Genomic DNA, 22,573 nt, shown 5'->3' with positions numbered 1-22,573 from the left:
ATACTTAAATGCAAGAAAACAAAGACAGGCTCAACATACCTTGAGTTTTAACTCAAGGACCCTGCAGCTCCAAGAAGTGAGTTAGTCAGCTCTGGCTTGCCTCTTGTCCTACACATCCCAATTCATGTTAGCCTCATTTTATGTATTGTTAGTAAATATGCCATACAGAAGAATGTATTAAATATATATGTGAAACTTATCCAGAAAACATTCTTAGAGCAAGTACAAAAACAACACTGTTAATACATTAGAACCCATATATCCTAGTCCCTTTCCCCCCAAATCACCTACATTTTGACCTGAAATCTGGTCGATCATTCCTGGCTTTTCTTTATATGACCTTCTATGTATACATACATTTCTGAAAGATACATGTTTGACTTGAACTGCCCCTGAGCTTTATGGAATCATACACTATACAACCTTTCTTAATTCTTACACTTAGCTATTTTCAAGATTCATTCATAAAGATGTTTATAGCGGTCATTCATTTTCTTTACTATATAATTTATACCTTATATACTATACCATAACATGTCCAGTCATTAGCTGATAGGTATTTTGGTTATTTCCAATCTGTGACTATAATGAACAATTCTGCTATACTGTTATGTACTGTTCCTGATGAACACTTTTAAGTTCCTCTTAGAGCAATGCTGTCCAATATACACATCATGAAAACCACAAGTAACTTTAAACTTTCCAGTAGCTACATTAAAAACATTTTTAAAACAGTGAAATTTTAATATTTAACCCACTATATTACTTTATTATGCAATAATTACAAAAATCATTGAGATATTTTACGTCCTTCTTAACTAAGCCTTCAAAATCCAATATTGTACATTTAAAGCAAATCTCCTTTTGGACTAATCACGTTGTGAAAACTCAGTAACCACAGGTGGTTAATATTGGATAATTGGAACAATGCAACTCAAGAGCATTTTTTTTTAAAGATTTTATTTATTTACTTGACAGAGAGCATAAGCAGAGGGAGTGGCAGGCAGAGGGAGAGGGAGAAGCAGCATCCCCACTGAGCAAGAAGCCCAATGTGGGGCTTGATCACAGGGCCCTGGGATCATGACCCAAGCAGAAAGCAAATGTTTAATTGACTGAGCCACCCAGGTACCCCTCAGGAGCATAATCTTACGTACAGATGGTAAGCATAAGATACGGTTTTACATTTTTTATTTCCACACATGAATAAAGTTCTTGTTCCAAATACTCCCAAACATTTGTCTGTTGTTTTAATTTTGCTCACGTGGGTTTCATGAACTATTTCACTGACACTTTAATTTGTATCTTCTTGATTAATAATGTGGAACACTCTTTCATGATTTCAGTCATTTGGGCTTCATCTTCTGTGAAATGCTGGTTCATGTCTTATAGTCAGTTTCTACTACATCTTTTATTGATTTGTACTCTACATTTTTTTAAATTTTCCTGAAGAAATGTCTGTGCCCAATGTGGGGCCTGAACTCATGGCCCTGAGATCAAGAGCTGCATGCTCTATCAATTTGTCCTTTATGGTTGTGTATTTTGTGTCCACTTAAGAAACGTTTCCCCGCTGTGAGATCAGGAAAATCTTTTACTATTATCCCTTCACAGCTTTTTGCTTTTGCCTTTCACTGGAATAGATCTGAATGACACTAGAAGGCAGAAGTCTATATTTTCACTTTTTTCCCCACACAATTTTCCCAGAACTGCGTATTAGAAATCAGATTTTCTCCTTGATTTGTAATCCTACTTGTCATTTACCAAGTGTGCATATATGCATGCAACTGTTTTGGGACTTCCTATTCCACTTCTATGGTCCATATCTTTAATTTACTAAAACAAGTTGCCCTGCTTTTAGGAGTGTGATGAGTTTATCGTCCTTTACATTTTCATATAAATTTTAGAATCAGCTTATCAAATTCCTTTGAAAAAAAAACTGTCGAAATACTTACTGGTATTTAGTTGACTTTTGAATTGGTTTTGGGAAAATTACCCTCTTCACCACAATGGCTCTTTCAAACATGAACTTGACAGTTCTCACCCTATTTATGTCTTTACTAACACCGTTAATCATTATAATAATCTCCTTAAAAGTCTGGCTAAAACTTTTACCTTTCCAAAGATCTACCTTCTAAAAGATCTAGCCCATGGGAGGCAGAAGGGTCCTTCAACCACATCCAGATCCCAATCCCTGTAACATGTGATTATGTTAAATAAATGCAAAAAAGGAATTTGCACTTGTAATTCAGATTTCTAATAAGTGACCTTAAAATTGGGAGCTTACTCTGGATTAAGCAAACAACTTTCTCCAACTAGACAAGAGATGTGGCAAAAAAAAAATCTCAGACAAAAAGCAGGGCTCCGCCAGCTGCTACTGATTTGAAGGCTGATACTGCAATCTAACCTAGAATGCAGGTGGTCTAAAGGAGTCAAGAGACTCTAGATAATCAAAAAGGAAATGTGGGACCTCAAGTCTACATGCAGCCACAAAGAACTGAATTCTGTAAGCAATCTGAATGAACTTGCAAGTGATTCTCACATAAAACCCACAGATAAGAGCTCAGGCAGGAACACCTGGATTTCAGTCTTGTACACCTGGAGTAGAGAAACCAGCTGACTTCGCCTGTAATAATCACCTACAAAATTATATAATAAATTCATGTTAGTTCAAGCTGCCAAATATGTGATAATCTGTTATGGTAGTCATAGAAAATAAACAGATTCTTCATGACTGTTTCATACAATTAAATAAAATCTTAAAAATCACTAAAGATTAAAAAAAAACCTGGGATTATAGCAAACTCAAAAGCTTTTTTTTGTTTTGTTTTTTGAGAGAGAGAGAGAGAGCACACATGCGTGCACAAGATTATGTGGGGGTGGGCAGAAGGAGAGGAAGGGAGAGAATCTTAAGCAGGCTCCATGGCCAGCAGTGAGACCAACACAGGACTGGATCTCACAACCCTGAGATCATGACTCAAGCCAAATCAAGTTAGACACTTAACTGAGTCATCCAGGTCCCCACACTAAAAAGCTTTTATACAGCAAAGAAAACCATCAACAAAACAAAACAAAACAAAAGGGCAATCAACTAAATGGGAGAAAATATTTGCAAATGACAAACCAGATAAAGGGTTAATATCCAAACTGTATCAAGAACTCCTACAACCCAACACCAAAAAACCCAAACAATATTATTTAAAAATTAGCGGAAGATCTAAATAGAAATTTTTCCAAAGAAGATATTCAGAAGGCCAACAGACATATGAAAAGATGCTCAATGTCTCTAATCATCAGGGAAATGCCAAGCAAAACCACGATGAAATATCACTTCATACCAGTGAGAATATCTAGTACAAAAAGACAAAAAATAACAAGTATTATCAAGGATGCAGAGAAAAGGGAACTCTCGTACACTGTTGTTAAAAATGTAAATTGGTGTAGCCACTGTGGAAAACATTATAGAGGTTCCTCAAAAAATTAAAACCAGAAATACTAATATAATCCAATAATTCCACTTCTGGGTATTTACCCAAAGAAAAGGAAAACACTAATTTGGAAAGATACATATTTATTATAGCATCATTCACAGTAGACAAGATATGGCAGCAACTTAAGTGTCCATCAATAGATGCATGGATAAGTAAGACATGAGAGATATAGATATATATACAAACACACACATATATATACACACACACATATATGATGGGTTATTACATCATAAAAAATTATGAAGTCTTTGCCATTTGCAATAACATTATACTAAGTGAAATAGGTCAGAGAAAGAAATACACCATGTGATTTCCATGTGAAATCTAAAAACAGAAACAGAAATAGACTCATAAACAGAACTAGTGGTTACCACAGGGGAGGGGATGAAGGGGATTAAGAGGTGCAAACTTCCAATTATAAATTACAGAAATGAAAAGTACAGCACAGGGAATATACTCAATATTGTAATAACACTGTATGGTGACAGATGGTAAATACACTTATTGTGGTAAACATTTCATAATGTGTATGACTGCCAAATCACTATGTTGTACACCTAAAACTAGTATTTTATGTCTACCATAGTTCAATTTTTTAAAAAGTTACTATTTCCAACTAACCGCTGTTATGTAAGAAAATCTCTGGATTTTATTTTCTTTTTTTTTTAGATTTTATTTCTTAAGAGAGCGAGCGAGCATGCGCCATGAGCAGGGAGAGGGGGCAGAGGAAGAAGCAGACCCTACTGAGCAGGGAGCCAGACCCTGGGCTCGATCCAGGACCCTGGGACTATGATCTGAGCCTAAAACAGACCTTAACAAACTGAGCCACCCAGGTGCTCAGAGATTTTTAAAATCTCTGGATTTTAAAAAATTACCTAGAAAACTTTAAGCAATTACTATTTCTGATCACTCAACCATAAACTACTTTTGGATTTTCTACAATAATCTTTATTTTTTTTATTTAATTTTATTTTTTCAGTGTGCCAAGATTCATTGTTTATGCACCACAGCTAGTGCTCCATATAATAATCATTTTTATTTCTTCCTTCTAGCCCTTATCCTTATTTTGGTTGTTTTTCCTTACTGGTCTAACATAGACATCCAATATATTTGATAGATTTAACTGTGAGTATCTCTGTTTTACTCTGATTACAAGAGATTAGCTTCCACATTTCACCTTTCAGAATGTTTGTTTTGTAGGTTTTGCAAACTTTATGAGACTGAAAATATTTTACTCCTCTGTTGCAAAAATAGCTCATGGATGTATGTTGACTTTATCAAATGTATTTTTTGCATTTATTAAGGTGATCACAATCTTTTAATCTGTTCATGAGAAGTACTCTGATTTCTCAACTTTACAAGTTGATTTACAATCAATCTGCACTACTGAAATGAAAATTTGGTTATCTTCTTTTTAAAAAATGAATTTGATTTGCTTAAAGTTTACTATATTTATACCTAGATAACCTGTAATGCTGGATTCTCATTCATATTCTCATGAATTTCTCATTAGTGTTCTCTTCAGGTTATCAGTATTAATGTTACGCTCTTCTCATAAGATACGTGAAATATTTATTTTTCGCTTACTCATTCAACAAGTATCTGAGTACTTACTACTAGCTGATTTCACTGGAAATACTTGTGCATGACTAGAATTATTCCAATTTTAGAAAAACATGCTAATAAAGCCAAGTTTTCTCCAAGTTTGAAGATTTATAAGAATGGTTTCTATCAACTTCCTTTTCCAACAAATTTTGGTTAAGTTACCTATTTTTCTAGAAATTTTTCCATAACTAAGTGTTCAGATTATTGGTCAAAATTCCTTAACTTTTTCCATAATCAGTAATTACATCCCCATTTTTACTGCAGTGAAAATAAGTACATTTTCCTCTTCTTTTTCTTCATTAATCTTAGTCTTTCCAAAGAATTAAGTGCTGGTATGATTAATTCTCTTGTGTTAGATCTAATTATTATTTACTTTCACATACTTTTATGGGGATTTATTTTGTTAATTCTTTTTTAAACTTCTACCTTCTTGGAAGCTATAGCAGATTCTATTATTGTTCAAAGCCTGCATCCCCTAGATTAAGGGATTTTGCCTAACCACCTTTCATGCGTTTTGAGAATATAACATTTCCAGCCCTGTAAATTTAGCCACATCATTTGCTTTAGCCAACTGAATGTGAGGAAATCACATAAAGAACATCTAAGCAGCAACTTTAAATACATTTATACACTTTAGCTCAGCCTCTTGTTCATCCCCTATTATACAAATGAATAAGCAAGTGCTATATAATAGCTGCTCTTTCAGCATGAATCCCCTAAAATAATCTCCCCAAAATTCCTGATAGATTCTTCACTTATAATCATTACAAAAGGACTCTTTAGTACTAGTAGTGCTGTTTTCTTTTTTTTTTTTTTAAATTTATTTGACAGCGCACAAGAGATCACAAGTAGGCAGAGGGAGAGGGGGAAGCAGACTCCCTGCTGGGCAGAGAGCCCAATGCGGGACTTGATCCCAGGATCCCAAGATCATGACCTGAGCTGAAGGCAGAGGCTTAACCCACGGAGCCACCCAGGCGTCCCGGTAGTGCTGTTTTCAAGTCTACTTTGTAAATATATTTTTATATCAATATGTAAAAAGGCTTTTTTTTAGTTAGTTTTTCTTTGGGAGGTAGGTGGATAATATTTTATAATTTTTACTTTTAATTGGAATTAAAAAACCATAACATAAAACTCACCATCCAAACCATCTTTTAAGCGTACAGTTCTGTACTGCTCAGCATATTCACTGTTGTGCAACAGACAGCCCAACTTTTTTCATTTAGAAAAACTAAAACTGTACACCAATTAACTCCCCATTTCTCCCTCTCTGGCAGCATCACCAATCTGCTTTGCTTCTATGAATTTGACCTCTTTAGTATCTTATTTATCAGTGGGATCCCACAGTGTGTCTTTGTGGTTTATTTCACTTAGTATGTCCTCAAAGACCATCCATATTGTATTATGTGACAGATTTCCTTCCTTTTTAAAAGCAGAATAATATTCCATTAAATGTATATACCACATTTTGTTTATCCATTCACCTGATGGACATTTCACTTGCTTTTTGGCTACTATGAATACTACTGCTAAGAACATGACTGTGCAAATGTCCTTTTAGTTTTTTGAGAGCAGCCATACTGTTTTCAATAGCAGTTATATCATTTTGTGTTCCTACAAACAACACGTAAGGGTCCCAATTTCTCCACATCATCTACAACAACTGTTATTTTTTGGTTTTTACTTTTTATTTTGAAAGTAGCCATTCTAATGAGTGGGCAGTGATACTTCATTATGATTTTGATTTGCATTTCTCTAATGAACAGTGATGGTGAGCATATTTTCATGTATTCATTGGACATGTGTAGATCATCTTTGGAGAGAAGTCTATTCAAGTCCTTTGCCCATTTTTTAAATGTTTCTTGTTGAGTTTCTTGTTGAGTTGTTGGATTTCTTTATGTATTCAAAAATATTAACTCTATCAGATGATATGCAAATATTTTCTTCTTTCCTGTAGGTGACTTTTTCATTCTGTTGTAAGTTAATATACATAAATTTTGGATTTTCATGAATCCCAAACTGTTTTTATTACATGTGCTTTTGGTGCTGTATCCAAGAAACCATTGCCAAATCAAATATGAAGCTTCACCCTATATTTTCTTCTAGTTTTAGTCTTTAAATCTTTAAAAATTTTTTACATGTGATATTAAGGGGAGGGTCCAATTTTACTATTTTCCATGTGGCTAACCAGTTTCCCCAACAGGATTTTTGAGATTGTCTTCCCATCTAGTGATCTTGGCACATGTATTAAAAATCATTTTTAATGATTTCAAATGATTCAAACATACTCTATATTCTACTTCATTGTCCTAGGCCTGTCTTAATGCTCATAACACAGAGTTTTGATTACTGTAGTTTTATAATATGTTTTGAAATTAAGAAACATGTATTTCCAACTATATTATTTTTAGAAAAAAAATTTTTTTGGCTCTTCAGAGTCCCCTAAAATTCTGTATCAATTTTAGCACTAATTTGCCTAATTCTGCAAAAGATGCCATTAGGATCTTTGGATTATACTGAATCTGTAGATCACTTTGGATAGCACTGACTTAAAAAAATTTATGAAGATATAATTCACGTATGGTATATCTAATCCAGTGTATGATTCAACTGGTTTTTACTCTACATAATTTTGTAATCATCATCACAATCAGTATTAAGACATTTTCGTCACTCCAAAAAAGAAACACAGTATCCATTAGCAATCACTCTCTACTTCCTCCCAAGGAAAATTCCACCCAACCTAATTAAGCCCCACCCTATACAATCACCAATCTAATTTGTCTTCTGGACATTTCATACCAACAGAATCATACAGTATGTGGTATTTAGCATAATGCTTTCATGTTGCAGCATGTATCAGTAAATTCTTTCCTTTCTACTGCTAAATAATAATTTTATATGGTTATACCACTTTTCATTTATCCATTCATCAGCTGATAATAATTGGGGTTCTTCCCACTTTCATAATGTTGCATTTAACATTTGTGTACAAGTTTTTGTGTAGACATATGTTACTCTTCTTTTGTGTATATAGCTAGGAGTGGAATTCCTAGGTCATAAGACAAATCTATGTTTAACCTACTGAGAACTGCCACATTACTTTCCAAAGCAGTTGGGACCATTTTACATTCTAACCAGTAGTAGTCTATGAGGATTTTAGTTTCTCCCCATCATTACCAAAACTGTGAATATGTATCTTTTTTATTATAGTCATCCTATAGATAGGACATGGGATCTCATAGTGATTTTGATTCTTCATTCCTCTGGTAGCTAATGAGATCAACAAATTTTCCATGGACTTCTTAGCCAATTGTGTATCTTCTCTGGAAAAGAAGTCTATTCAGATTCTGTGCTCATTTTCTATCTTTTTATTATTGAGTTATGAGAGTTCTGTATTACAAATAAAGTCCTTTATTAAAAACATGATCCACAATCATTTTCTCCTAATCTTGTTTTTCAGTGTTTTTATAGCACTTTTAGCTTCACAGCAAAATTATGTGAAAAGTACAGACTCCCCACTATCAACATTCTGCACCAACTGTTTATGTTTGCTACAATTACAGGGTCTATGCTGAAACATCATAATCACCTAAAGTCCATAGTTCACCTAAGTTTCATTCTTGGTATTTATATCCCATGGGTTTTGATACGTGTATAGACATGTACTCACCATTATACTATCATACAGAAAAGTTTAACTGCCCTAAAAAACTTCTCTGTTCTGCCTACTCATTTATTCCTCCCCCAAACCCTGGCAATCACTGATATTTCTACTAGCTCCATATTTTTCCTTCTCCAGAATCTCAAATATTTAGAATCATACACTAAGTATGTAGCCTTATCAGATTGGAGTCTTTCACTTAGTAATATGCATTTAAGATTCCTCCACTGATTCCTCATTTCTTTTCAGCACTGCATAATGTTCCATTATCTGGATATACCACAGTTTATCCATTCATCTGCTGAAGGATATCTTGGTTGCTTCTAAATTTCAGCAATTAGGAATAAAGCTGCTATAAACAACATATGCAGATTTTTTAAAGGAAACTCCACCTTCACATTGGGGCTCAAACTCACAACCACAAAATCAAGAGTCACATGCTCTACCAACTGAGCCTATCAGTCACCCCAATATATGCAGATTTTTGTGTGGCTGTAAGTTTTCAGTTCCTTTGGATAAGTACCAAGGAAGGTGATTACTAGATAGTATGGTAAGAGTATGTTTAGTTTTTCAATTAACAAACTGTCTCCCAAAGTGGCTATACAATTTTGCATTCCCAACAGGAATGAGAGTGCCTATTGTTCCACATCCTCCTCAGCATTTGATGTTTCCAGGGTTGTGGATTTTGACCATTATAACATGTGTGTTGTAGTATCTCATTGTTTAATTTGCATTTCTAAGTATATGTTTATTCACCAACTGTCTAACTTTCTTTGGTAAGGTGCCTGTTCAGATCTTTGGCCCATTTTTTAATCAGGTTGTTTTCACATTAAGTTTTAAGATTTTTTTTAATATTTTTGACAACAGTCCATTATGTGTCTTCTTTTTAAGATTTTAATAATTTGACATACAGTGAGAGAGGGAATACAAGCAGGGGGAGCAGGAGAGGGAGAAGCAGGTTTCCCACTGAGCAGGGACCCCAATGCTTAATCCCAGGACCCCAGGATCACAACCCGAGCCAAAGACAGATGCCTAACGACTGAGCCACCCAGGCACCCCAGTCCATTTTGTGTCTTTTGTAGGTATTTTCTTCCAGTGTGTGGTATGTCTTCTCATTGTGGGCAATGTTGTTTCCAGAGCAGAAGTTTTTCATTTTAAGGAAGTCTAACTTAATTTCTTCCTTCATGGATCATGCTTTTGGAGTTGTATCTAAAAAGTTATCAACCAGGGGCATCTGGGTGGCTCCGCTGGTTTAGTGTATGACTCCTGATTTCAGCTCAGCCTGTGATCTCAGGGTAGTGGGATTGAGCCCCACCTCAGGATCAGCATAGGGTCAGCTTGGGATTTTTCTCTCTCCCTCTACTTCTGTTCCTTTCCCAGCTCTGTTTCCTTTCCCAGAGAGTGCATGCACTCTCTCTCACTCAAAAATAAAATTTTATTTCTTTTAAAGATTTTATTTTTTTAAAACAAAAAAAATTTTTTTAAAGATTTTATTTATGAGACAAAGAGTGAGCGACAGAGATAACATGAGCGGGAGGAGGAACAAGAGGAGAGGGAGAAGCAGACTCCAGGCTGAGCAGGAAGCCCAATGTGGGGCTAGATCCCTGGTCTCCGGGATCATGACCCAAGCCGAAGGCAGCCACTTAACTGATGAGCCACCCAGGCGCCCCTATTTTATTTATTGAGAAAAAGGGAGAAAGAGAAAGAGTACAAGCAGGGGATAAGGGCAGAGGAGAGGGAGAAGCAGGCTCCCCACTGAACATGGAGCCCAGGGTGGGCCTCGATCCCATAGGACCTGAGCCGAAGGCAGATACTTAACCAACTGAGCCACTCAAATGCCCCAACATTAAATAAAATTTTTTTTTAAAGTCATCAACCAACCCAAGATCAAATACATTTTTCTCTATTTTCTAGAAGTTTCAGGTCTGATCCACTTGGACTTACTTTTTGTGAAAACATATAGGGTCTGTGCCTAGATTCATTTTTTTTGCATGTGGGTGTCAAGTTGTTCCATCACCATTTGTTAAAAAGACTGTATTTTCTCCCTTGTACTGCCTTTGCTCCTTTGTCAGTTTACTGAATTATTGGAAGTCTTTTTCTGGGCTCTCTATTGTGTTCTATTGATCTATTTGTCTATTCTTTTATCACTAACACATTGTCTTGATCACTGTAGTTTTATAGTACTCTTGAAGTCAGGAAACCTCAGTTCTCTGACTATTCTCCTTCAATATTATGCTGGCAACCCTGGTGTTCTGACTCTGTATAAATTTTAGAACCAGTTGGTTAATAACCACAAAATAAATTCCTGGAATCTTGAATAGGACTTCATTCAATCTACAGATCAAATTGGGAAAAACTAATAATACTGTGTCTTCCTATCTCATTTAGTAATTCTTTAATTTCTTTCATAAGAGTTGTCATATTACTCACATAGATTTCCTACATATTTAATTAGCTATACACCTCATTATTTAACTTTGGGGAAGGAGTGCTAATGTAAATGTATTACTTTTTGTTTTTTAAATTTCCCTATCATTTTCTTCATGGTGCCCTCTAAAGGACAAGATTTAAAAATTTTTTATGATATCCAATCTTTTGTTCTTATTCCTTGTGCTATTGGTGTCATATAAGAAACCACTGTCAAATACAAAGTCATGAAGATTTTATGTTTCCTTGCAATCCCTGTATAGTTTTTATTCTTATATTTAATGTTTAATTCAAATGAGTTAATTTTTTTGTATACTGTGAGTTAGGGTGGCATTTAATATATTCTTTTGCATGTGGATACCCACTTGTCTTGTCCCAAGACAACTTCTTAAGAAGACTATTCTTTCCCTATTGAATGAATGCTTTAGGCACTTTTGCCAGAAGTCAGTTGAACAAAGACATATGTGTTTATTTCTGGACTTTCAAATCTCTTCCATTAACCTGTTTGTCTATACTTTTCCTGTAGCAACACTGTTTTAACATAAGGACTGTATATGAATTCTTCAACTTTGTTCTTTTTCACGATTGTTTTGGCTATTCTGGGTCCCTTGAATTTCAGTATGAATTTTATATCATCTCATCAATTTCTGCAAAGTGGCCAGTTAGGATATTAATAAGGATTATGTTGAATCTACAGACTGATTTTGGTTGCTTACTACTTTACGGTGTATGCTCCCTTATCTTTTTGACATCACATGTAAATAACGTAACTGATTTTATTTACACAGACTTTGATGATATTTATTATTTTTGCTATCTAAACATTTAGGCTGAAATCTACCACTTTAGGGGTGCCTGGGTGACTGTCAGTTAAGCATCCGACTCAGTTTTAGCTCAGGTCATGATCTCAGGGTCATGAGATCAGGCCCCACATTGGGCTCCACACTCAGCATGGAGTCTGCTTGAGATTCTCTCCCTTTGCCTTCTTTCTGACCCTTCCCCCAGCTTGCTGCTCCCACACTCTCTCTCAGATAGGTAGATAGATAGATGGATAAATAAATAAACAAACCTACCACTTTATCTTTGTGCTGGGAGCCCCTTTCTTATTCTACATTTTCCTTTCTTCTAGTTTCACAGTTATTTACTCTAATTTTATTTCTGAATGGGTATCCTTCAAACTGCAACATGAAAACTTTAAAAACTAATCAGTATCTTTTCCCTAGATACAAAAGTACCCTTAAATATTAATTTAATTGCTCTCTCCAAATTTGTGTTGTTATGTTTAATCTGTAAGACACTATTTTATACAGTTAATATTTAGATTTACTCATGCCTCTCTCACTTTGCTCCGCAGTCCTTTCTATATACATGGCATCAGAAATCATTCCACCTTTGCAATTTCCTTTAATGAGGCTTTCCTAAGTTACAATTTCTCTCATTATATTTCACCCTTTTACACTTTTGCAAGGCATACAATTATAGGCTGACAGTTATTTTCCCTTGGTATAGTAATACTATCATTCCAGTGTCTGTTGCAGTCAACTGTTTACTGTTGGAAAGTCAGCTGTTCACTCTCCTACCTTTAAATGTAATCTGCCTTTTTTCCCCTGGCTGCTCTACTCTGATCTCTCTCCTCAATTCAGGAAAAAGTCCCAGCTATTACCTCTTAAAATAATGATTTTGCCCCATTTTTCCTAACCTTTCCTTCTGAAATTCTTATTAAATGTCTATTTTAGGCCATTTTTATCACTCTGTACTCCACATTTCCTGCTTTTTTAAACTTTTCAGAAATGAAAAGCTATAAAATAAAATCCAGATGTTAATTCTACAACTTGATTTGAAATGTAGTAAATAATAGCAAAGACTCTCCAGAACATCATTACATATACTTTCATAAAATATTCTCTTTGCCTCTCTGTGATGATTTCTGAGTAGTTTCTTGTAAACTCTTCCAATTTACTGATTCTCTAATTTTATCTAATCTGTTGTTAATCCCCTTAATTGATTGTGTTAATTTTAACCTTAACTATTTTTACTTGCAAAAATTAGAGGAATGTTGCTGTTTAGTCTTCTTCCCTGCACAAATTACTTCTTTAAACACAGTTAACAGTTACTCCACATTCTGTTTAGTAATTCCATTATCTAAACTATTTCAGTGTATGGTCTTGCTCATTCTCACATGTGGTGGCACATTTCCTTGTTTGATTATTAATTCTGCGAGTTACATTCCTTTTAAGAAAATTTGAGTAAATTATTCAAGTCTAGATTAAAAGTGAATGTTCTCAAAAAGGAGCTATGTTGGCTTCTGCTAGGTTTCTGAGAAGTTAACAGGTCATGACCACTTTAAATTCATGACTAGTGGTTACGTATCTAGATACTAGCAATTTAAGTTGCATGATTATAAATTCTAAGCCATTTTTTTTTCTTCTTAGTCTATTCAACACAACTAGGGAAATTTCTTTGTAGTCCTCTAGAGCAGTAGGTAAGAAAGCAAGTTAAGTTCTCTTTCACTGTATTTCTTTTAGGTGCCAATTTAATAGACAACTTCCTAGAATCCCCAACTTTGCTGAGCTCTAGTTTTGTCTTCTTCCTCTTTATTTTAGGGGGCTTCTGGAACACCGAATTCCTCAAATTCCAATGGTCTCCAGGGCAACATTGGGTTCAATACTCCACACTTCTTTTGGTTTTATTCTGTTAATAACTTACCTTGCCAATCTTCAGGATTTTAAGATGTTTTATCATCTACAAAAATGCCATTTGAGTTGTTTTCAACAGTAAGAACATGGGAGAAACAGAAAGCCTATATACTCAGCCTAGTGCAGTTCAATATAACTTCTGGATCTAGCAAAAAATCCTTTTTCGCAAAGTCACAAAAGATCATTAAACTACCCTATCGATTTGGCATTCTTTTCATTTACACCTAACTCAATCTGTCCAGTTTCTCTTGAAGTTGGTTTTGGGCTTCTACAGCACCACTTCTTATTACAACTCCTAAATGATGATTCCTCAGGGCTCAGATCTGGGTTTTCTTATTTCAACATTTCCTCTGCTACCAAGTTACCTAATTATCAATACCCATCTCCTAGACTACTTTAATAGCTTTCCAAGTGGATTTCTTCTGCCACTCTTGTACCTATCTAATCCATTCTCCACCATAATAACCAGAGTTATATTTTAAAAGTAAAAATTAGGGTGGCTCAGTTGGTTAAGCATCTGACTCTTGGTTCGGCTCAAGTCATGATTTCAGGGTCATGAGATCGAGCCCCGTGTCTGGCTCCACACTCAGCACGGAGTCTGCTGGAGATTCTCTTTCCCTCCCTCCTTCTGCTCCTCCCCCTGCTCACTCTCCAAAATAACATCTTAATAAATAAATAAATAAATAAATAAATAAATAAAAATAAAAATAAAAATAAAAATTAGATTTAGCCCTTTTGCCTGTATAAAACCTCCAAGGTACTTTATTTGAACTTTAGATAAATTCTGACTATTTAACATAGCCCACAAAACAATGTATGATTAGACTTCTGCCTATATACTGCCATAACTGTCCTCTTATATAATACTATAAACAAATGGACTTGTTTTTCAGTTCTTAAAATACACCAAATTCTTTCTTCCTCAGATCCTTGCCATTTGTTGTTTCTTCTTCCTAGAATATGGTACACCTGGTCTTTGCAGGGTTTAATTTTCCTCATATTTCAGATCATACTATAATTGTGACATTCTCACAGGCATTCATTCCCTGATAACCCAACCCAGCAGCATCCTGTTCCTTTAGCACATTTATTATAATTTGTGATTTGTGATTAAGTATTTATTGGGGGTTTATTTTAATGTCTGTCCTCCCAATTATTTGTAAGAACGAGGCAAGCAGAGACCCTATTGTTATCTTCCCATTCCATGCCCAGGACCTAGCACAATGTCTGGCTCACAGTAGGAGTTTAACAAATATACATGAAATCATTGTTTCCTTTTCCTTTAAGCAGACCCACAAGAAAAGTACAATTCTAATCAGAAATTATATGTTGAGCACAGAATTAGAAACAAGGGAAATAAGTCAGGTGATAAGAATGTACATATGGATCAGGCTAAAATACAACAACTTATGAACAGACCATATGCTTAAGAGTCATATAGCAAAGATTACTTTACCCTAATACTTCATGGTTATGTGGGCAGATGCTGGTTTTTTGGGTTTTTTTTAAGATTTTATTTATTTGGCAGACAGAGATCACAAGTAGGCAGAGACACAGGCAGAGAGAGAGGAGGAAACAGGGTCCCTGCTGAGCAGAGAGCCCGATGTGGGGCTCGATCCCAGGACCCCGGGATCATGACCTGAGCTGAAGGCAGAGGCTTTAACCCACTGAGCCACCCACGTGCCCCCAGATACTGGTTTTTAATTAACTCAATACATGGCTTTCCTTATTGTTGTCCACATTTTAATTAAAGCAAATAATCACCTACAAATACATTTCTCAAGATGACCTGAAAGTTCATTATTTGGAACTCAAAAAATTTCCCCATAGAAGCAATATTTATATATATAAAGTGGTTAACTTTTCTTTGGTTAGTTCATAATGTTTAATCCATAATTCATTTATCCATTTAACAGATATGAATTGAACACTACTATGTGCCAGGAACTGTTATAGCAGTGGAGATACAGTAGTGTACAAAATTAGGCAAAAATTACTTTCTTCATAGATATTATATCCATGTGATCAAAACAGAAAAGAAGTGCAATATACAGAATGGTAGATGGTGAAGAACAAAGTAGGGTAGAGAGAAAGGAAATGGAAGGAGTATAATTTTAACCTATTATTAATTAAATTTATTTCTAGCTCTTTCTGTTTCAAAAGGATTTAAGGTAGAGATTAACTATAGAACCTAAGTATCACAAACAAAGTAACAAAGCTTAGACAAGGAAAGATTTTAAACCTTGAAACTATAAAAACACACTTCCTTTTCACAGTAGGACAGAGAGAACTATTCAGGCTCTTAAGTCACAGATAAGCTACAATAACCTGATGCATGATCTCCAAAAAGGCAATGGCTAGAGAAGGTAAGGGGTTGAATACATTGATGGAAATGCCAGAAAGAAAAAGAAATGAAGAGCCAAGAAGGAAAGTACACTTCTTGTTAATGATACGAACCTCCATGGACAGCTAATCCCTTCTATTCAGTCACTAGCTGGCAGACTTTTCTTCCTACAACTACAAATATTTCTGACCAAGATCATTCTCCTATTTGACACAGTATAGTTATGCAACTTTTCCCTCATTATTCTATTCAAAAACAACATGTAACTTTTTTATGGCAGAAAAAGATCCCTTTAATGCCTATCTTTATCATTAAAATTCCTATCAAAGGAATGCAGATAGCCAGTAGATCACTCTGGTTCTCTCATATTTTACCTTAATAACTAGGATAGGTATTAGGATGTGGGGTGAAATTCAAGAAGATAAAAAATTGGAATAAGGTTTCAAAGAGCACCCATAGTACCACTACATGATTAGATAAGGAAAGACAATCAGCCATTTTAATCTTCTATCCTTGTCCACAACCAGTTCCACTACCATAAAGCATGCACCACAGACTGAGAGAACAATGGAATGGAGCAACAAAAGCCACCCTTCTCTAAAGCCCTACTCATTTAGCTGGGGTGATTATAGGCCAGGGTAAGGAATGAGCATATAAACTAAGCTTGTCCATTACGTCAGGTTTTTTTCTTCTTTTTAGAAAGAGCCTCCTTATTATTTTCACCGAAAAAAGGGTTTTAGTAAATGAGTGCTAATTTTTTGTAATTATTCATTGCATTGTCATTTTAATAAAATTATTTCTCAGGTTGTGAATATCAGACATTTTCTGGGAATTTTTCAAAATTAAATTTATTTATATCAAAATTTAATAAAATAAAGCCTCAAGTTTAAGAAAATACAAGGAGCAACATACGCTAAAAAATTAGTATCAGCAGAAATGTTAGCCAGAAAATATTACCTTTATGGCTGTGTGTTTGTTTTCATCTTCCTCCATCCATAGATCCTGTTCATAGTAATATAAGCCATCATTAATTACTTTAGCAAGTTCAGATGTAATTTTTGCCCGTGACATGTGGGTGCCTGTTCGATCTCCTCCAGGATGTTTTCTCATGTAAGGTGGTGTCTGAGTTACAATCAAAATCTTGTTTAAATCCTGGTCATCAATTTCATAATCTGAATCATTATCAGACCAATCAGTAAATGTGTTTTTTCGCCCTTCTATTTGTTCTATCTCTTCATCAAATAAAAAATCAAGTTCTTCTTGCTCTTGTTCATCTGAAGGATACAGCTGATTTGATGCCTCTCCAGGTAGAGATGATGATTCCTAAAGGAAGAAAATGGTATTTTATATACAAACTTTTCTATCATTTAAAAAATAAAAATCACATAATAATGTTACAATTTAGTAATATGAAGCCTGTATGCTCAGCAACTAGTTAGCAAGCATATTATAAAAGAAAATCAAGCTAGTATTATTCTGGCCCAATAAATAGATGAATTTGCTAAACACTAAGTTTAATGCTAAACAAAAACACAAAATTGAGTAAATGGAGGGTTAAAAACTCCTTTAGAGTAAGAATGGTGCCCAGCTCATCCATTATAGAACACCAACTCATTTTACAGATGAGGGGGAAAAAAGGCTTAGAGATATGAAGTTAATTGGTCCAGAATTTCAGAATTCGTCAAGACTAGAACAATCAAGGTTTTCTGATTTCCAAAATCAGTGATCTTTCTAGTCTGAATCCTTGCAATATTAATGCCATTTGCTAGGTTTCCTAGCTAATCCCTCTGTTCATTCTTCACCCTCACTCACTATGGCCAGGTTTTCTTATTAAATTTACCCTAACATGCACTAAACTATTGAACTTTGCCCTCCCTGAAAAAAAATTAAGAGTGCTTCCTATTGGGTGACATAACAAGTACAAAACTTTAGATCCTAGATCTTCTAAAATCTAACTTAGTCTAGATTTCTAAAACTCTCAACACAGGAAAATAGACTGTGGCGATGTCATTTTCCAAGGTCATCCTTTGACCAATCCTTATCATTCAGCAAATGCTAACTCTCCTCTGCCTAGAATAAAAAAATCCCTCTCTCTCAGAATTCCTATTAATGTAGTACATATTTATTCAATCAATAATTAATCTGGGTCCTCACTGTGAGCCAGGCACTGTTCAAGGAAGGATATACAATAATAATAACTCTGTCGGGACACAGCTAAAAGTCTACTAAATAGAAGGCATTCCATGATGTTTTTACTAAAAAATAAAAATAAGTTTTAACACACTGTGAATACATTTAAAAATGAAAACTATAAACCTTATTATTCATATCTGCAAGTACATGAAAAAAGTCTGAGAATAAACACCAAACTGTTAATAATGGTAAAACCAGGAGAGAGTCTCTTACTTTTTACTTTATGTCAGTTATATTTAAATTTGTTTCAAACATAAAATTTTTTAATTTGTGAGGCAGAGATAAGAGATTTGGGGTTGAAGAGGACTTGACTGAGCATACTTACTTGTAGTAATGATTTGCAGTAATGAAAAAAATTAACTCATGCCAATATGAAAACAAGTATTATACTACCAGCGAATCGGATTTTGTTCTGACTTTCTGGAAAGCAGAAAGCAAATGGGATTGTATTGATAATAAACAAGATTAGAGGAAACAGTAACCTAGAACCTATATAAAGACTAACCACTGGTTCCACTGGCATCCTAAAAAGTTTTGAGATGGTAAGCACGATGAGCAGGAATGGACTATGTGACAGCCATCAAAAGGGGTATTTGGGAAACAAACTACAGGATACAGATAGAACAGTCAGTCCCACACTCCTACCTGAGATTATGAAGCTATAAAATCTGTTCCCAACTTAAAGCCCAAGAATTGCTTTCTAAACAAAATGAAAGATTTGCCAAGAGAGGGCCCATGTCCATGGAGCTGGACAGAGGATGAACACATCCCAGTATTATTATTATTCTAAACTTCTAACAAACAAACAAACAAAAAAAAGAGCTGGGGGAAGAAAGAGAAGGTAATTTTGCCAATGAATAAAGTATACTAAGGAACTCTACTTCCCAGAGAAAAGTACTGATTTTATCAATTCTGAAGACCCAGAACTAGCATGACTGTCCTCTGTCAAGGTCTAAAAGTCTAGTAGGACCTTTACACTTAACCAAGAGTGTGCACAATCATACCTCACGTTCAGGAGAAAGTCTTTCTGGATGAGCAGATCTACAAGGCCACAAAAGAAGTCCATACCAACTTATTAATAACTAATATAAACCATCAAATAAAGATCACATTTAAGAAATAATTATCACCCTAAAAGAGAAGGACTTAAAAAAAAATGATGGAAATAACAGAAACAGAATCTTTTTTAAATCCCCAATTCCAGAAAAAATAGTAGCCAGATGATCAATTCAGGGGGCGCCAGGGGGCCCAATATTTGATAAAAAGGAATACTAGAAGTTGAAAAAAAAGAGAAACATGAATTTTCCCAAAATAATGGACATGAATACACAGCACAGTAAATAAAAGCAGACCAACTCCAGGGTATATCATCTGAAATTTCAATGGTGGGGATTAAGAAATAATCTTAAAACCTCAACAAAACCAAAATCACTTGATAAAAAAATCTAAAGGGACTAAATTTCATAAGAAAAAAAACTGACCAAAATGACAGTGGAAAAAACGCTTTTAGATTTCTAAAGAAATTTATCTCTGAACAAGCCATACCCACTCTAGAATGTATATTTTTAAAAGATCATTTTCTTAAAAAGTATGTTTGTAATGTTGTCATTAAGTAACCTTCCTCAGGAGGTATCACTGAAATATCTAGGCCCCCAGAACCTACAGTCAGCTTTCCTCCAAGCCAGATCCTCACTCTGTAATATCAGAGTACATTTCAGATCTTACTAATGGCACCAAGATTCTTTGGCCATAAAACTGAAGGCCCTAGATTTTACACCATTCTTTTTCCACTATTAAAACCAGATTCCATTACCAACTTACTGGCTCTATACATCAGAATCCAGTACCTACCCTTCCAAAAATTTCTTTTTTTAAACCAACTCAAAGATGCCATCGATTTTAACAAGAACCATTATTTTTATTTTATTTTTTAAAATTAGCAAAATTTTGCTTTATTCATTAGCATATTTTCTGAATTTAAGCCCCTTTAAGAAAAATAAATCCGTTTTAGAGAGTTTTAAGTTGCTTGGCACCTCTCTAACTAGTCTTTGCAGTAGTTTCTGGCATGTATAAGAAACGTGCCAGTTCCTATAAGAAAGGCAAAATTTTTCTCTTTTTTTTTTTATTTGGGTATAGTTGACACACAACGTTGCATTAGTTTCAGGTGCACAACATATCCATTCAAGTTTTATGTTATGCTATGCTCCCAAGTGTAGCAACCATCTGTCACCATACAATGCTATTACAATATCACTGGCTATATTCTCCACGCTGTGCTTTTTATTTATTTTTTTTAAAGATTTTATTTATTTATTTATTTGACAGAGAGAGAGACACAGAGAGCACAAGCAGGCAGAGAGGCAGGCAGAGAGAGAGGAGGAAGCAGGCTCCCCACTGAGCAAGGAGCCCGATGCGGGGCTCGATCCCAGGACCCTGAGATCATGACCTGAGCCGAAGGCAGTGGCTTAACCCACTGAGCCACCCAGGCGCCCCCATGCTGTGCTTTTTATTACTGTGATTTATTCACTGCATAACTAGAAGCCTGTATCTCCCTCCCCCTTCACCCACTTTTGTCTTACTCCCGCCCCACCTTCCCTCTGGCAACCACTAGTTTTTTCTCTGTATTTACAGGCCTTTTTTTTTTTGTTTACTCATTTGCTTTTTTAGATTCCACATCAGTGAAATCCTATAGTACTTGCCTTTTTAATTCTGACTTATTTCACTTAGCATAATACCCTCTAGTCCGACCCATGTAGTCACAAATGGCACAATCTCATCCTATTTCATGGGCAATATTCCACTGTATATGTATACAACATCTTGGTTGCTCCCACATCTTGGCTATTGTAAATAATACTTCAACAGACATAGAAGTGCATATCTTTTTGAATTAGTATTTTCATTTTCTTTGGATATTCACTAGTGGAATTATTGGATCATATGATCATTTCTATTTTTAAATTTTCAAGGAAACTCTGTACTATCTCCCACAGTGGCTGTTACCAGTTTACTTCCCCACCAACAGCATACAAGGGAAGAACCATTATTTTAAAAGAAATATTGAAATGTGGAGATATTTTAAAGTGTAGGAAAAAATTTAGGTCTTAGAATAAATAAAATACTACACAAATCTTTGTCAATGATCCAGGACACTATCCTTTGTGTGGTTTTGTATTGTGTGTGTGTGTGTGTGTGTGTGTATGTGTGTCTGTGTGTTTTCAAGAGACTATCCTTATCCACCCTACCTGTACAGGGATGTTATTTGCCATGATAAATATAGAAATTAATCAGGAACTTTAGAAAATCTTGTCTTGAGAAGGCAGGTTTAGAAATTTTTTTTAAAGATATTTATTTTTTAGAGAGTGAGCGAGCATGCGCGAGCACACAATCTGGGGGAGAAGCAGAGAGGGAGTGAGAGGGAAGCAGAGATAATCTCAAGCAGACTCTGTGCTGAGCACAGAGCCCCATATGGGGCTGGGTCTTGCCACCCTGAGTCAAAACCAAGAGTTGGATGCTAAACCAACTGGGCCACCCAGGCACCCCTAGAAAGCCGCTTTAGGTTTTTAATATATGTGCTGCTGAAGCGAGCACTGCTTTAGGTTTTTAAGATGTCCCCTGAGGCAGGTGGGGGCAGAACCACCTCTTTCAACATTTAAATATGCTATGTTTAACCACCACGGCTAATTAAAAAGTTACTCTTGATGAGGGTTTTTCAAACTCATCACTATTGACATGTTAGGCTCGATAACTCTTTGTGGTTTTTTTTTGGGGGGGGGGGTTGCACTGTAGGATGTTTAGCAGCATCTTTAGCCTCCACTCACAAGATGTAATAGTGTAATAGCAGTCTCCCAATTTTAACCAAAAATGTCTCCAGACATTGCCAAATATCCCGATGAAACAAAATTTTATCACTCCCTCATTCCCCCAATGGAGAACCACTCTTAAATCCTTCCATGCTTCTTCATACCTTGATGGTAAGGATAAAGAGCCTTGTTCATAATAATCTTCAATATGATAGCCTTCTTTATCCTTCCCCATTCTAGGTCCTATTATTTTTAATGACCTTCTCCTTACAGAGCTTACCTTCAATATTTGAATCATTTGAGTAACATTTGAGATAATTATACATTCACATACAGTTACAAGAAAAAGAAATCTT

General features: G+C 35.2%; 1 protein-coding gene across 5 annotated transcripts in view; it reads right to left on the bottom strand.

Annotated features, from left to right (window-relative positions):
* Nucleotides 1-22,573, bottom strand: part of LARP1B (La ribonucleoprotein 1B) — a 123,270-nt gene that overhangs the window by 67,513 nt on the left and 33,184 nt on the right. For all 5 annotated transcript variants that reach the window (XM_080797772.1, XM_080797773.1, XM_080797776.1 and 2 more), the window contains exon 11: nt 17,179-17,544. In XM_080797772.1, the coding sequence (XP_080653898.1) occupies nt 17,179-17,544 (366 nt within the window). The remainder of the gene's footprint in view (nt 1-17,178; nt 17,545-22,573) is intronic.

Source organism: Martes martes (genome assembly GCF_963455335.1).
Source record: "Martes martes genome assembly, chromosome: 2".
NCBI classification, from domain to species: Eukaryota; Metazoa; Chordata; class Mammalia; order Carnivora; family Mustelidae; genus Martes; species Martes martes.
This window is presented reverse-complemented; position numbering and strand designations above follow the sequence as displayed.